This window comes from Papio anubis, chromosome 1 (assembly GCF_008728515.1).
Source record: "Papio anubis isolate 15944 chromosome 1, Panubis1.0, whole genome shotgun sequence".
In the NCBI taxonomy this organism is placed as follows: domain Eukaryota; kingdom Metazoa; phylum Chordata; class Mammalia; order Primates; family Cercopithecidae; genus Papio; species Papio anubis.
In genome coordinates, this window is record NC_044976.1 from 122,304,051 (window position 1) to 122,320,769 (window position 16,719).

The 16,719-nt window shown below is 45.6% G+C and overlaps 3 protein-coding genes across 9 annotated transcripts in view; 1 reads left to right on the forward strand and 2 right to left on the reverse strand.

The window, feature by feature from the left end:
- MRPL9 (mitochondrial ribosomal protein L9) lies at positions 1-3,408 on the reverse strand. Its single transcript, NM_001168959.1, has 7 exons — positions 3,256-3,408; positions 2,918-3,074; positions 2,304-2,428; positions 2,040-2,090; positions 1,389-1,490; positions 770-853; positions 1-132 (listed from the first exon to the last, which is right to left on the reverse strand). Exons 1-7 carry the CDS (start codon positions 3,406-3,408, stop codon positions 1-3), a joined length of 804 nt encoding a protein of 267 aa, NP_001162430.1.
- Positions 2,780-9,826, forward strand: OAZ3 (ornithine decarboxylase antizyme 3). 2 transcript variants are annotated; one of them, NM_001290344.1, is given in 5 exon segments: positions 2,780-3,095; positions 7,147-7,283; positions 8,016-8,191; positions 8,654-8,739; positions 9,567-9,826. In NM_001290344.1, coding segments are annotated over 5 exon segments (573 nt in total). In that variant the 5' UTR covers positions 2,780-3,063; the 3' UTR covers positions 9,710-9,826.
- TDRKH (tudor and KH domain containing) overlaps positions 9,005-16,719 on the reverse strand; it is a 21,406-nt gene continuing 13,691 nt past the window's right edge. For 2 of the 6 annotated variants that reach the window (XM_003892613.4, XM_017947098.3), the window contains exons 7-14: positions 15,234-15,394; positions 14,890-15,062; positions 14,615-14,679; positions 14,186-14,337; positions 13,858-13,959; positions 13,504-13,600; positions 13,207-13,298; positions 10,352-10,481 (exon numbers count right to left, since the gene is read on the reverse strand). In XM_003892613.4, coding sequence (XP_003892662.1) covers positions 13,246-13,298; positions 13,504-13,600; positions 13,858-13,959; positions 14,186-14,337; positions 14,615-14,679; positions 14,890-15,062; positions 15,234-15,394 — 803 coding nt within the window. In that variant the 3' untranslated portion in view covers positions 10,352-10,481; positions 13,207-13,245. Of the gene's footprint in view, positions 9,159-10,351; positions 10,482-12,274; positions 13,299-13,503; positions 13,601-13,857; positions 13,960-14,185; positions 14,338-14,614; positions 14,680-14,889; positions 15,063-15,233; positions 15,395-16,719 lie in introns of those variants that run through there. The other 4 variants (XM_003892611.4, XM_003892612.4, XM_009181271.3 and 1 more) reach the window with 3 other exon arrangements.

The window sequence follows — 16,719 nt, forward strand, 5'->3', positions numbered from 1 at the left end:
TTAGATCTGGGGGCTGGTGGGGGCCATGCGCTTGGCAGTTTGCTGAGCTAACCAGTACTTATACCTTTTGGTCTTGGGCTTCTCAAAGTTCACCACAGACATAGGCACTCTTATAGTATCAAGCCCATTTACCTGCACACAAAACAATGGAAATTCTCAGAGATCAGTCAGGTAGGTAAGAATTAACACTACCTAATCCCAGCTTTTCACCCTGACTTTTCTCCCAGTCAGAAAAAGGAGAGCTAGGGCTGGGCACAGTGGCTCATGCCTGTAATCCCAGCACTTTGGGAGGCTGAGGCGGATGGATCACCTGAGGTCAGGAGTTTGAGGCCAGCCTGGCCAACATGGGGAAACCCTGTCTCTACTAAAATACAAAAATTAGCCAGGTATGGTGGCATATGCCTGTAATCCCAGCTACTAGGGGGGCTGAGGCAGAAGGATCGCTTGAACCTGGGAGGTGGAGGTTGCAGCGAGCTGAGATCATGCCACTGCACTCTAGCCTGGGCAACAGAGTGAGACTCCATCTCAAAAAAAAAAAAAAAAGGAGAAAAAGAAAAAAGGGAGAGCTAGGTGCCAGGTGCGGTGGCTAATGCCTGTAGTCCTAGCTACCTGGGAGGCTGAAGTGGGAGGATCACTTGAACCCAGGAATTTGAATCCAGCCTGGGCAATGAAACAAAACCCTGTCTTGGGAAAGAAAAAGGAAAAAAAAGGAAAAAGGGGGTGAAAAAGGAGAAAGAAAAGAAGAAAAGAAAGTATGCAAAACACTCACCGTCACCTCACACCAATACTCGCCCCACCGTGTGATAGGCTCTTCTGGTAACTTTAATGTATGTGGGGCAACCACAACACCAAGCTGGAAAAAAAAAAAAAAAATCTCAGCTCAAATGAACTGTTTTCGTGACTGCCACTTTAGGTAACCTCATAAAGAGGGTTACAGGATTTCCTGCACAGGGATGAATAAAACTGGGGTGTCTACTCTGGCTGATTCCATGGGAGAGAAGGGCATACACCTTCATAGACAGTAGTAGAGAAATTCAATTCTGATTTCTCAGAAAGGGAGGTAGATTCACAGAGAAACAGGGTTTGAGGCCAAAACCACTTCATCTACAGAAGTAACAATTCTCCAGTGAGTCACAAATCCCCAGCATTTCCCTAGGTAGACAGGAAATAAATGGAAACCATCACCTTTTCCTACCAATCTTTAAATCTATGTGACCATCCTCAGTCCTTAGCCATTTCCTTCCCATACGCCTGCAAACCAACCAAGAATACTTTCCCTAACTACAGCTGGATGGTCACACCCCTCCCTAACAAAGGGATCAATCTCAGGCCTCCTTCCCAGAGGCAGCTTCCACCTCAGGGGTAGAGTGGTTTTTGGGAACACTCACATTCTTGAAGAAGTGGCGGGCAACTATTTCAGGGTTCAGCTCCCATTTGACATTGTTCTTCATTCCTACCTCCAGGCGACAGCTTTTTAGAAATTTCACTGTCTGAAAGGAATTATGAGTTGGAGTCAAAGGAGAGGAAACATGTCAGGTCACAAGGTATGCAAGCCAAGCACGATGGCTCACGCCTGAAATCCCAGCACTCTGGAAGGCCAAGGTAGGTGGATCACTTCAGCCCAGGAGTTTGAGACCAGCATGGCCAACACGGTGAAACCCCGTCTCTACCAAAAATACAAAAATTAGCTGGGTATAGTGGCGGGCGCCTGTACTGATTATCTTCTCATGTGTCTATGTTCTCTCCAACTTGTACATAAATATCCTTGAAGGTGGAGGCCTCATCTCAGACTATTCCATGGGTTCCCTGATTCCCAGATTGGGACCTCCCTTGGTACTTTAGGGCACTTCACCCAACACATCAGGGATCTCCCAAGAGGTCTCCATACTGGTTTTGTGGGGCAGCCACAACACTTCCCCTTTCTCCCACTCTTGGATCTGCCTGCAATCAGGAGACCTCAAGGGAATCAGGAAGACTCTCAGGGTGAGGTTGTTAAGTCTTGTAAGTGATCAATAAATACTTTTTACGTTTCTACTCACCACTTCACCTGCCTTGGTCTGGAGCTTCTCTAATTTTCCTTCTTGTCTCAGCTAGAAAAGAAAGTTAAAGATGAAAAGCAGTAAGAGAAAAATGAACCCATGTTAAATAGCATCAAACTATTCCCATGCTGGGCATTGGCTGGGCTTCTGGATTCCTGTTCTTCTAGTTCCTATTTCATTTTCAAGTTAAATATCAAAGGGAAAGAAGCTGCGAGAGAAAAGTTGTTTTATCTCTCCAAGTCTCTGTCCTTCCTTTGAGCTCACCGATTTCTCCTCTTCAAACAGCTTCTTGTTTTCAGGGGATGCATATACAGCCAGTCCCTGAGGAAGGAGTGCATTCCGGCCCAAAGATTTCCTCACTGACACCAGGTCACCCCGGACTCCAATATCTGTCAATGAGAACAGAAAGAGGGGATTAGAACCATCTAGGAGTCCCTAAAGAAAAGATGATCAAAGAGAGAAGCACCTCTTTCTCACAGTGCTTATTTTTCCTAAAAGAAATGCTAATTCATATTCACTAGGAACAAGATTTAAGAGACTGCTAATTAGTTTCTTTACGACTTGATGTATAAATTTAATATCCCCTGTATACAGGGAGGAGTTGTCCCATGAGAGGATGTCAGTATCTGTGGCACAAATTGTCAGGCTCCTCTCCCCACACCCTGTTAACGATGTTGCTTGCTGTCTTTATGTTTTAATTTTCAATGCTGGAGGCCAATGTCACAATCACAATAGTTTTTATGGCTTCCTCTTCTCACATATAGAGCTGATTATTTCCACAAAGAAAAAACAAGGCAAATAGTTGAGGGGGACAGGCAGGAAAAAGCTGATGCCAAATTGGACCAGCCTCAGAGGAGGAGCCTCGGCCCGGGCCTTACTCTCCACCGACTGCGTGAGGATGAGCTCCAGGTTTTCCTTGGGCCGATGCTTTGTGTCCTCCACCAGCTTATAGACGCGATGTCGCCGGTGCAGGCGCGGCTTCCGGCCCTCCCCGGCCAGCGGTACCTTCCACCAGCGCTCCACGATGACCGTGCCCTGGCGGCCAGGAAAGCGACGGTGAGCTAGTCTCCACAAGGAACACCGTCTCCCTCCACCACGGCCGCCAGCCCTTAAAGGAAAGCCCGCCACCCCCACATCGGCCCCCTCCAGGTCCCAGTGAGCCTCCAGGAACTATACTCGAGCGTTATCTACCCCCTACCCCAGACTCGGCCCTCACCCGATTTTGAGAGAGGCTGAAGTCGCGCGCCAGGCCAGGGGAGTTCCCTTCATGTCGCGGCCGCAGTAGCTCCTGGATACCTCCCCGCAGCAGCCGCTCAGTGCCCGCCCGTAGCAGAGCTCTGCCGGGTTCCGTGACCACGAGCGCCGCCATGTTCGCAGGCACAGAATGAGACCTAAGGGAGGACCCCAGCGTCGGGCGGCAGGAAAGGCCCCCGCCAGGGCTGCCTGCGGCGCGCCGGGGCGGCTTTGGTCTGGGCTGAGCTGGTGGATGGGGAGTGGGCCGGGGGACAGATGGCAGTGCGGCTTGCCTATTTTTTCTTTTTGGCAGAGGGGAGGGACGCCCAGAATTACTGACTGATAATGGAATGAGTGTTAGGTGGACTGACGCCGGAAAAGACGCTCTTCCTCTGGAAAGTGTGGGCTTTGCTTTAGCTCTAGTTGCTGGGGTAACTTTTAATTCTGACGTTTTGTGATGACTGGATACTGACGGGAGAATGAATGATGCTCTCACTTTTCCTTACTTCAAATCTACCTAAAAGTAGTAAAGGATGGGATCCCTTGGAAAATTCTGCCAGCTCCAGGAAGAGCCTAACCCTTAATCATTACACTGCAGTATTTAAGCTAATAAAGGAGAATTCTAAATCACAAGCTGTGTAAGCCATAGAAAAAAAGTAACTATGGTAGGGCCCCGACAGTTCCCTCTGGGGAGGGTCTCAGTACTGGACAGAAGACAATAAAAATTGGATGAAAGAAGGTCCGTTTGGCAGAGATTATGGAAAGACTGGCCCTTGAACATACTGACCAGTCCTCCTTCCTGCTAAATACACTTCACGTGGCCTCCGGGACACCGGTCTTCTTCAGTCTCCTCTGCTGATTTCTCCTTTTCTCCCTGCTTCTTAGAATGCCCCCGGGACGGCCGGGGGCGGTGGCTCAAGCCTGTAATCCCAGCACTTTGGGAGGCCGAGACGGGCGGATCACGAGGTCAGGAGATCGAGACTATCCTGGCTAACACGGTGAAACCCCGTCTCTACTAAAAAAATACAAAAAAAAAAAAAAAAAAAAAAAAAACTAGCCGGGCTCGGTGGCGGGCGCTTGTAGTCCCAGCTACTCGGGAGACTGAGGCAGGAGAATGGCGTGAACCCAGGAGGCGGAGCTTGCAGTGAGCCAGGATCGCGCCACTGCACTCCAGCGTGGGCGACAGAGCGAGACTCCGTCTCAAAAAAAAAAAAAAAACCAAAGCCCCCGGGACTCCGTTTTTGAACCTTTACTCTTCTCAGTATACAGTCACTGTTGATCTCATCCGGTCTCGTGGCTTACAATACCATTTATATGCCAGTAACTCCCAAATTTCTAGTCCATCCTAGACATCTCCCAAACTCGTCTCAAATATTCAACTGTTACTCGTCATTTTCCTCTTATGTATCTAAAGGACACTTCAAAGTTAACTGTCCTAATTTATTTAAGGCCCCCCCCCCCGTCCCCAAAACTGCCCCATTTGCAGCCTTTCTCCTCTCAGTTGACAGAAACTCCATTCTTTCCATTCTAACTCTTTTCCCTCATACTCCATCAGGAAATCCTGTGGGTTCTACCTTTAAATTACAGATAGTCCCTGACTTGGATTTACAATTTTTGAGTTTGTAATGGTGTGAAGGTGATGTGCACTCAGTAGGACATCAATAAGTTACATGAAATATTCAACACTTTATTATAAAATAGGCTTTGTGTTAGATGATTTTACCCAACTGTCGGCTAAGTTGTCTGAGCATGTTTAAGGTAGGCTAGGCTAAGCTATGGTGTTTGGTAGGTGTATTATATGCATTTTCAACTTATGATACTTTCAACATACGATGGGTTTATCAGGACATAGCCCTATTGTAAGTCAAGGAGCACTTGTATTTCCAGAATCCAACCATTTGTCACCACCTCCAATGCTCTACCCTGGAATAAGACACGACTTTCTCCTGGATTACTGCAATAGTCCCCTAAAAGATATCCCTTCATTCTCTACAGTTTATAATTCTCTGTAGCTTATTTATAGCAGCCAGAATGATCTTTTTAAAGCATAAGTCAGATCATATCATTCTTCCACCCAAAACTTTGTAATGACTTCCTCCTTTACTCAAGGTAAAAGAAAAAGGCCATCAAATGGTCTACAAGGCCATACGTAATCTGACCCCATTAGCTCCTCTGTAGTTTACACTGCTCCACCCACAGTGGCCTCCTTGTTTCTTGAAAACAGCAGGCACATTTCCTGCTCAGGGCTTTTGCACTGGCTGCTTCTGCATTGGATGCTCTTATCCTCAGATGCTGGCTTGGTTAACAACCTCACATCCTCCAAGTGTTTAAATGTCAGTTTTTTTCAATGAGAGATCACCCTATTTGTTATTGTAACCCTGACCCATCCCCTTCATGTTCCTTATCTTCCTTTATCTTGCTCTATTCCCCCCACCCCATAGCAGTTACCTTCTAACATACTAAATAATTTACTATGTTTATTTTTCTAGGGTTGTCCTCTCACTTTTGGAAGATATGCTCCTTAGGGCAGGGATTTGTTTTGTTCATTGATGTATCTCAAGCACCTAGAATAGTGCCTGGCTCATAATAGACCCTCGATAAATATTTGTTGAATGGATAAATATGCAGAGGTCTCAAATTGGCAGCCCCAGAACCAAATTTTGCTTACAATGTATCAAACTTTTTTTAGTAGTCGATATTTTTTTAAATTGGAGAAATTTACTACAAAACTCTCTTTCCAGTTTCTGTTCAAAAATCATATGATACAGCACCATCAAGTCTGCATTCCTGCATGGAACTGGATGGAACTGAGTTGTGTGGACTTCCTTTAGATAAGGTGTGAGCTTTCCTATTTTGCTACAGCCCTACCCTGCCACTCCACTAATTTCCATAAGCCGTCTAGGCCCCTGAAGGCATTTAGTTTGCAATTCCTACCCTACAAGGTAGGATTCAACAATCTGTAGCAACCCTGGGTTATTAAGGGTAGGGATAATAAAAACACTCAACTGGTATGAACTGGGAACCAACTAATCAGGTCACCACTGGATCAGAGCCTTGGAAGACTCCTGCAGTGTCAGATACCAACTCTTTATTTGCTGGATTTTAGGGGAAGGGGAGTGTCCCCAGAGGAGCAGGGTGGGTGGGCACAAGTGCTCGGGCAGGGCTTTTGGCCAACCAGTACAGAAGTCTTCAAGTTCTATTTTTAAATCATTCATACGGCCATAACGTGCATACTAGTCGAATATGAGCCTTAGATAAGGGATTACGGTAGGTGAGCAGCAGAGTGGAGTCCTGAGGTGACATAAGGGCTGACCCCTTGTCCATGTCATAGTGCCCAGCGGGTCACAATGACACCAGGTTGCCTAAACCTCTGCCACCCACCTGTGAACCTCACTTTGCCACAGGGAGGCACTGAACTGAAAAACTGCCTTGTAACAGGTGTCGCCCCTCTGTCTACTCCCTTTCTTATATCAAGAGGGGAAAAACACGTAACTACCTCTACCCGATCTGGTCACCATACGCCTATTACCTTTACTGTTACAAGTACCGGATCACCCTCCGGGAGAAGATGTTGCCTCGTTGTTATAAAAGGTACTTGTTTTCATCTCTATTTGTAGTTGTTTATATAAAATGTAAGGAAAAAGTGTAAGAATTTGAAAGAATTTCCCAAATAGCAAGAAATAACAACAGAATAGGGGGTGGAAAGCTGGCATGGAACTTTAGAATATTTCCATCTGGTTGACCCAGGAACATAGAAACAGGCTGGACAACAGAAAATACAGATCATGCCAGAGCCTGGTACTGTGTATCTAGAAGTTATGTCTTCCCATCTCAGATTCCAAGATAAACTAATTTGGGTCTCCTTCCCAACCAGCATCACTTATAAGGAAGAGGAGGACTTGACACTCCAGCCCCGTTCCTGCCTCCAGTGCTCCTGAGTCCCTAGTAGGCCTCCAGGTGGGCAAAAGCACCGAGCAGGGTAACCACGACCAGCTTAAAGAACTGTATTCGGTAAGTGAACTGTGAGCTGGTGCTGTGACAGGGCAGCCCTTTGCTTGCATACCTTGCAGAGGAGCGACATTGGCAAGTTGGAAGATCAATTATAGAGGTAGATGGAATCCTGGAATGCATGTGTAAAAGCTACTTTTTATATAGACAATGGCCCACAGACTATAAAATCAAAGTCATACAGATGGTAGTGAAAATCAGGATGGGAAAAAAGGGAGTGGGGACAAAGGTAGAACGAACTTTATAGGACTTCTGGGACATAAAGCTGTTTAGATGCTACGCAGGATCTGGAATCCAGAACTTGCCCACATATCATATTGCAATAACAAGCCTGGTTGTAATCACGGCATTTTAAATAGAAGAATTTAGAGAAAACCCATATAATGAAAAAAGTGGAAATTATTAGTGAGAAAGGAAGCACATTATAAAGCTTTGTTTAAATCCTAAACTCTCTGATGTAAACATTTCTAAGTTCCTAAATGGTTATCGTACTCCTGCGTTGAAGTCAGCAGGCAGTAATACTGCCTCAGCTGGATTGTTTGATATAAAGGAGAACTCCATAATAGGCATAGGCTATTAGTTCCTAGGACTAAAGGATATTATTGCATCTTTAAGATCTTGGCTCCGATTCTCCCAGGCTCCCCCAATCAACGCCCACCTTGCTTCAACGGACACACCCCAATCTGCCTGAGGTCTGATTTGAAGGCTAGAGGAGCATTTTTACTCCTTTTCCAGGCTGGGAACTTGACGGTGCTAGCTACTGATCCCCTGCTCCACCAGGACCCAGTACAGTTAGACTTTCACTTCCGCCTCACCTCCCAAACCTCCGCCCATTGGCACGGCCTTCTCTGTGACCGTCGACTCTTCCTGGATATCCCATATCGGGCCTTGGATCAAGGCAACCGGGAAAGGTGACTGAGCCTGGAAGGGAGAATGGGGAGGGAACAGGTAGGGGATTTCACCCTTCTATCATGTCATAGTACATAGGGCTAATTCTAGAGCTAGATATAAGCAATCCATTCACCTGGCATGCAGACAAGCCTGTGAGCTAAGCCAGGATCTGGGTTTCAAGGGGTAAGAGTCCATGGGAAGTTGGACTCAGATCCAGAAATAGTTGAATAACGGGAAGTACTTTCTAACTGTTCATCTCAGTAGTCGTTTCTCTCCAGGCCCCTTCTCTGGCTTACATCCAGTGGTGTGCAATCTCTTGGCTTCAGAGAAAAATCTACCAAAACTAGTTTAACAACTTCCATTTCCTGGCTTGGGTGGGTGGAGGGCAGAAAACAACCAATAAGATTTTTTCTGCTCCAAGTAGGTGTCTTTCTGGATTCTGAGTTGGCCAAACATTTTAACTGTTTTTCTGTGGCTGCTAGTTTGACTGCAACGCTGGAGTACGTGGAAGAGAAGACAAATGTGGACTCCGTGTTTGTGAACTTCCAGAATGATCGGAACGACAGAGGTGGGGATCTGCTGTTCTTCCTCTTCGTGCTGAGGCAGCTGGATAACTCCTTTTCCTTTATAGGAGACCCTCTTCCCCTATCTTTAAAAATGCACCCTCAGGCATTTCAGGGATTCTTTTCTTCCCACCCACCGCGAAGGAAGTTAAAGTGCCTAGCATTCTGTTCCATCAAGTTACAAGTGGACTCTGAGGAAGCCCCTGCAGGTGGTGTTAGGGGCCAGACTGAAGGAGCACTGGCAAAATTAGACAGAATCCATTCGAAGGATGTGGTCAGCAGGACAAAATGGATCTCAAATATATTGAGCACGTACAATGTGAAAGGGTCAGACATAAGGCCAAGGGAATGGGAACATATTTAACCAGATGCCTGGAGCATATGTTACAAAAACCACAGCCTCTTGCCTCACGGAGTTCAAACTCTGTTGGATATAAGACAATGGATGGTGAATAACCATTCATAAGTGATAGCTACTATTTCAGAGCTTACTATGCCATCATTGTATTAGTATATAAGTAGACCTCACCAATCTCTAGTGTTAAGCACTTCATGAACATCTCATTTAATCTTAAATTCTGTGAGGAGGAAGGTTCTATGATTTATAAATGGAAAATTTTATAAATGGGAAACTGAAGTTCTGAAGGACTAACTCACAGAACAAGTGTTAAAGCCAAGGTTAGAGCCTAGGTCTGTTTGACTAAAGCACATCCTATATGCCTGCACTACACTGCTTCCCAGGGCCACTCCCTAGTGGAAGAAATCAAATCTGGGGGCATACATGTATTGAGTTTTAAAGCATGTTCTAATCATTTGTTCTATCCTTTCACAGGTGCCCTGCTGCGGGCCTTCAGCTACATGGGCTTTGAGGTGGTCAGACCAGGTCACCCTGCCCTCCCTCCCTGGGACAATGTCATCTTTATGGTGTATCCCCTTGAAAGGGATGTTGGCCACCTGCCCAGTGAGCCTCCTTGAACGTGCTTATTCCAACGCTTTGAGGGGCTGGAAGCCTTGACACCTGGGAATCAGGGGCCCGAGATGTAATTCAGAACACCTTCCATCCTAGGAATAAAGGGTAGTTGCAATCATCAAGTGTTCACTGTTTCTTGGGAGGGGGCGGGGGTGGGTAATAGGGTTGGCTGGAGTGGGACATACACCTTACAGAGCTAAATTCACTAAAAAGACCACAGGGACCTGAACTACAGAGGGAAAGTACCCAAGGATTTTTGGTTCCCTTTGCCTTCCTCCATGCCCCAAACCATTTCCTCATTTATTCTAACCATTTACTGAGCACTAATCAGTGAACTCCCTAGTTCAGAAAGACTAAGCTTTGTTGGGCTGTTTTTATCCATATATTTCAGTTGAGGTGCTATAGATGTGGAGAAAACCAGAGAAGACACACAGATCTCTTGGCTTTGGTCCAAGTGGGGGATTCTCAACAGACAGAATAGGTAACATAGAAGAGGGCATTCCAGGGAGCAGGAAAAGTACTGGGTTATACTAGCAGAATGACAACCCATCAGAATGGGCTGTAAACAGGTCAGACTTAAAGGCATATTAAAGAAAAAGACTTTTATACATAGTAACAAACTGCAGGTAAGAATGAGACATTACTCATTTTCCAGGGTAGGAAGTCTTATGATTTATATCAGGGATCTCTATCTTAAGAGTAAAGGTTCCCTAAGGAACTCTGGTAGCACCAATTCCAGGGCTGAGCATGCTTCAGCGAGTTCATTGCAGCCAACATCTGAAACATCAAATAAATGGAAGTCCCTTAAAGATTCCTCCAAGACTACATGAACTACTTCCCAGAGCTGTTCCTTCACCAGAACCTTTCTGCTAATTGGTACTGAGATTTTTCTTTTTTTTTTTTTTTGGAGACAGCATTGGCTGTGTCACACAGGCTGGAGTGCAGTGGTGCAATCTTGGCTCACTCACTGCAACCTCTGCCCCCTGGGCTTAAGCGATCCTCCCACCTCAGCCTCTCAAGTAGCTGGGACCACAGGCACACACCACCACGCCTACTTTTTTGTATTTTTGGTAGAGATGGGGTTTCAGCATGGTGCCAGGCTGGTCTTGAACTCCTGAGCTCAAGCAATCTGCCCGCCTCAGCCTCCCAAAGCTTTGGGATTATAGGCATGAGCCACCGGTGCCTAATACTGAGATTTTTCTGAGAAAATAAATTTTGAGAATTGTGGTTGTGAGAAAATATAGTTGCCATGTAGTATATAGGTAGACTTCACTAATCCCTAAATTTAAAAGACCTGTGTGAGGCATCCTTACGTGTTAATTTTTAATTTTCTAGTTTATCTTGCTTTATCCTTAAGAAAAGTTCATTTCACTTGCCATTTTTCTACCATCCACATTACTATACATTTATATTTACTTCCAAGCACCTCAAGTACTTCAGGGCTCTCAGGAGCGTCACAGCACTGTCAGAAATGGAAAGATACTATAAGGAAACACGTTAAAATTTTGGAAAAAGTTTACAGTGGAGATCTACTCCTTAAAGATTCCTCCAAGACTACATGAGCTACTTACCAGAGCTGCTCCTAGAATCCAGGTTTCTCGAATCTTAATCTGGGCCTTTTCTTTTGAATAGTATAGGTGGGGTCTTATTCATATAGCCCAAACCTAAATTGCTTCTGGTTCTTAGTGAATTTTTTTGTTTTTTTGAGACAAGGTCTTGCTCTGTTGCCCAGGCTGGCGGTGTGGTGGCATGATCTGGGTTCACTGCAACCTCCGCTTCCCAGGTTCAAGTGATTCTCGTGCCTCAGCCTCCTGAACAGCTGGGATTACAGATGCCTGCCACCACACCCAGCTAATTTTTCTATTTTTTTTTTTTTTGAGACAGAGTCCCGCTCTGTCGCACAGGCTAGAGTGTAGTGGCGTGATCTCGGCACACTGCAAGCTCCGTCTCCTGGGTTCACGCCATTCTCCTGCCTCAGCCTCCCAACTAGCTGGGACTACAGGCACCTGCCACCACGCCCAGCTAATTTTTTGTATTTTTAGTAGAAATGGGGTTTCACCGTGTTAGCCAGGATGGTCTCAATCTCCTGACCTCGTGATCTGCCCGCCTTGGCCTCCCGAAGTGCTGGGATTATAGGCATGAGCCACCGTGCCCGGCTTTTTTTTTTTTTGAGACAGAGTGTCGCCCAGGCTACAGTGCAGTGGCGTGATCTCAGCTCACTGCAACCTCTGCCTCCCAGGTTCAAGTGATTCTCCTGCCTCAGCCTCCCAAGTAGCTGGGACGACAGGTGCATGCCACCACGCCCGGCTAATTTTTTGTATTTTTAGCAGAGATGGGGTTTCACCATGTTGGCCTCAAGTGATCTGCCTGCCTCAGCCTCCCAAAGTGCTGGGATTATAGGTGTGAGCTACCATGCCCAGCCAGTGAATGGTTATTTCTGAAGTGACTTTAGGAAAAGAATATGAATGTGTATATGGGAGGGACACTTGCCTTTCTGTGAGGCAGTTGGCAGTTTTCACCAGATTTAGGCTCACAGCCTGCTTCCACCTTGTGATTCAATCAGAATTTGGTTTTAGAAAATTTTCTTGAGAACTTTATTCGGCAAAAAAATCCTCCGAATGATTTAAACAGAACTGTATACTCTTCCTCTCTCTCCACGGGTGTATATGTGTGTATACATATAGATATTATACTAGCAATTTAGAAAATTTCCTGAGCCTCCTGTCTCCTTTCTACTTGTATTTTAACTAAAGGTTACGGAGAAATAGCCGAAGCAGTTTCAAAAGCCTGTCTCCAATAACATATCAGCAATTGAGGCTAGGAGGCAGTGTTCTCTTCCCACTTCCTGAGGCTTTTAAATATAATTATGCTAATTTTTGCCTTTGCCTCCTGATTCAACTGGAGTCTTTGAGTTCACCACTCAAAAGCTTTCCTTAACCAGAGTCACCTGATAAGGTGAGTCAGAAGTCTGCAGAATCATCACTTCCAATGACCAAAGCCTGACTGTTTCCCAGCCTCGAAAAGGATACAGCCTAGCAGTAATGTGTATCATGACTGGTAGAGGGACTGAGCCTGACGCTGAATGGCCTGGAAGTAACACAGCAGTATTCAAACACTGGAGGGTTGGGGAGGGATCAGGAGGTGGAATGGGGGAGACACACTTGTAGTGTGGTAGTCCAATTTTTTGGTAGTCCAATGGGAGGAGAACATGAATTTGGTCCATAGCAAGCCAGACTGTATGTGTAATAAAGGAAGGACTGCATGGATCCTTTATCATATACTCCTCTCCTCCAGGCACCAGTTCCTATGCCAAATCCTGCCAAAGACAGAAATACACAAAAAGCTTGAAAGTGCTCAATCTGAGAGCAAGTTAAGCTGCAGGAAAGCAGCTGCAAAGAAGTATATTAAGACAGGGCACAGGGAACAGGGAATCAAAGCAAGTGCCCCACTGTCACCCTCATTACTTTCCTGTTGCTACAGATAAGATGATAGCTGCACTCACACAGCAAAGCAGATGGCTGAGCAAGCTGAAGCCCAGACTTCAGAGTAAGTAGTCATCTTCAAGGTTATCATCACCAGACATGGAAGCAGCTTCTATTGAAGAGAAAGAAGAAGGAGAAAGTTAGACACTGCCCTACTCTAGCAGGCACTGCCAGTGAGGCTCAAACGAAAAATAGACCTCTTGGTACTCAATGACCTGACTAGGAACCAAGCCTTCAATTAACCTCCCTAGTCTGGAACGACTGAATGAGAAAAGTTAATCTCCAAAGATGCTCTAAGGAGGAAATACTGCTTGTACCTGATAAGCTGAGGCAGGACAGGGTATGTGTTATCTCTCCAGAGTTCTTTTTGGTCTCAGTGAGCAAGGTGCTGAGAGAGGCATCTGTTTCTGTGGCCTGAGTGGATGAAAACAGTAAAAACGGAGGAACATGTTGGCTTTTAGGAAAAAAGAGGCCACCTTTCATTCTTCTCATAGGACCTGGTTAAGGCAGTTGCATTTGGCTACCAAGAGGGACAAAATGCTCCTTTGGTCAACTACTGGAGGAGCTCAAAGTCCTCAGGAAAGCTAACACAGTATCAGGACTATAAGTCCTTAGTGTCTATGTGCTAGATTTGCCTGGAAGCAGCACCCTGTATAACTACAATGGCTCACCATGTCCTTCAACATGTCTGGGACAGCTCTGTTTTCTTCTATGTCTTCAGGAAGCTCAATTGCGTATCCTTTGTGTACTAATTCTAGCCCAATATCAAGTTTCTGAGAAGAAAAATGAAAAGGGAATGATGTTCTCTCAGTAAGCAAGGGCAAATTTGAGGAAACAAGGCAGAAGGACTGACACTTCAAAGACATTCCTTTGGTGAGATGGTGAGAAGGATCTTAAAAGTAAGAGTAATATCAGATAAGGGTTTCTGAGAAAGAAAAAGTAAATTAGGCCATAAATATACTGAAGATATGGTAAGCAGTGAGTGAATACCAGTCTTACCTTCCCATTGCTAGTATCATATAAGTAGATCTTTGGCCAAGTTGAGATCCCAGTCTGGACATAGCTAGAGATTTTGGCTACCAGAGGCTTCCAGTCAGCACAATGAGTGAGTCTATCAAACTCATCCAAAGCTTCCTCTTCCCATTGGTCACCTGGCAAAAGATTGTAGGGGTTACTACTGATAGGGGTGGGGATTATACCCTGGAGGGAAGCTGGAACTACCCTTTTCTACTCAGGAAGGCACCTGTGTCTTCTCTGGTCGGGTTGGGTCCGCCAGGCAAGTTTCTGGCTGCTGCTAGTGTTGGTGAGGAAAAGGCACCTGACTCCCCAGAATTCAAAAAGCCTGGGAATGTGAGAATTCCTTCCAATGAACTGTATGAAAGTTATTCTATTTGGAGGTAAGCTCAAAAGGTGGCATGACCAATTTACCTGAGGGAGCGATCCGTGCCAGACTACATTCTATTGCTTGAAATGGAAGGCTTAGGAAGTCACTCCTGAAGTAAAAGAAACTAAAATTAGAATCCTGGGGCCAGAAACATCTTCTTATATTGCTCTTTTAGAAAGAACCAACTAACATGAGACGATAACCATCTGCTCTCTGTAAACAGGTTCCCTTCCAAATCCCCCTGACAACTGCCAACAGCTCACCACTCTATGGCCAGAACTGAGTCAGTAGTTGGGATTCAGCTGACCTCAGCACTGACCTGAGAGCCCTGAGGTCCTTCAGTGGGCAATCTCCATTATCTCCAAAGTCAACAAAGTAGAGGTCCAAGTTCCCATTCTCCAAGGTGCCAAGGACCCTGGCTCGATACCAGGAACCATTTGTAGGTAAAGGTGCTGCTACAATGTCTCCTACATGCACAGTCAAGTCTTCAGGCTATATGTGGGGAGGAGGAGAAAAGCAGAGTTACAAAGTGGTAGGTTCATAAACAGAATCACAGGTGGAAGAAAGAACAAGTAGCTACTCCACAGGGAAAGGAAGAGAATACAATGAAAAAGATCTGCCTTCTTTTCATTAAACCCCAGCCCTGTCCCTGTGGCAACTCACCACACTATTCTCATAGTGCTGGGTCATCTCGTTGACAAGCTTATCCAATTGCAGGCTGCGGGAGCCAACGATCTGGATCCAGAAGTGGTTAGGGTGTTCAGAAGCAGAGACGTAGACTTCTAGGTACTCATCAGCATGGAAACTGAAGTCAGGACTAGGGACTAAACACAGAGATAAGGATGGTGGCCACATTGGACCCATCTCTGGTTGGAATGAAGAGATTACACCAGGGCAGTGAGAAGTACAAATACCAATGGCTGTTACCACTTTAAAATGGCAGGAGAGGCAACTGGATGAATCAAACAAGAATATCCTAAAGAAAGATACTAAGCTATCCTTTGTACCTTTCCATGTAACTGAGTAATAACAGCTTACATTCTTTGTCATGTGCTACGTATTCAAATCAGTCACCAATTATAAAGAAGGTAAACCTCCATATGCTAGCTGCAGCATGGATCAGTAAAAAGATATGTGGACAGCAACCTTTACGGACAGCGATGGATGTGGGCCTGTTCCAGATCCCATTCTACCAATGACTGCTTATGTCACCCTGGACAAGTCTGTGAGCTTCTTGGGGACCCAGGTCCTCTTTGCCCACGCTAGCACCTATGTATAGAAGAGATAGCTCACAGCCTTTTCTTTTTCAATAGTGATGTTTTTTTTTTTTTTTTTTTTTTGAGACGGAGTCTTGCTCTGTTGCCCAGGCTGGAGTGCAGTGGCCGGATCTCAGCACACTGCAAGCTCCGCCTCCCGGGTTCAGGCCATTCTCCTGCCTCAGCCTCCCGAGTAGCTGGGACTACAGGCGCCCGCCGCCTCACCCGGCTAGTTTTTTGTATTTTTTAGTAGAGACGGGGTTTCACCGTTTTAGCCAGGATGGTCTCGATCTCCTGACCTTGTGATCCGCCCATCTCGGCCTCCCAAAGTGCTGGGATTACAGGCTTGAGCCACCGCGACCGGCCAATAGTGATGATTTTTAAAAACAATAATGAAACAGGCAATATAAAATCTCGCTGAGAATTTTACTTGTTGATAAAGTATGTCTAGGCTGGGCGCGGTGGCTCATGCCTGTAATCTCAGCACTTTGGGAGGCCAAGGAGGATGGATCATTTGAGGCCAGGAGTTTGAGACCAGCCTGTCCAACATGGTGAAACCCCATCTCTACTAAAAAATACAAAAATCAGTCGGGTGTGATGGTGTGCATCTGTGGTCTCATCTATTCAGGAGGCTGAGGCATGAGAATCGCTTGAATCTGGGAAGCAGAGGTTGCAGTGAGCTGAGATCATGCCACTGCACTCCAGCCTGGGAGACAGAGGAAGACTCTGTCTCGAAAAAAAATAAAAGTATGTCTAGAGAAACAATATCAGGTAAATCCAATTATTTGATGTATTACTCATTTGTTTCCTGTGTCAGCATTTCGCCATTTTCATCAGCTGTTTTATATTTAGAAAAATATTTATGTTTAGTATTAATTCAACTAAAATATTAT

Excerpts from the sequence above, each read along its gene's own strand:
- MRPL9 (NM_001168959.1), bottom strand. The coding sequence starts at position 3,408 with ATGGCGGCGCTCGTGGTCACGGAACCCGGCAGAGCTCTGCTACGGGCG. Across the intron at positions 1,491-2,039 it reads AGACCAAGGCAGGTGAAGTG|ACAGTGAAATTTCTAAAAAG; the intron begins GTGAGTAGAAAC and ends AATTCCTTTCAG. Across the intron at positions 854-1,388 it reads CCCGCCACTTCTTCAAGAAT|CTTGGTGTTGTGGTTGCCCC; the intron begins GTGAGTGTTCCC and ends TTTTTTTTCCAG.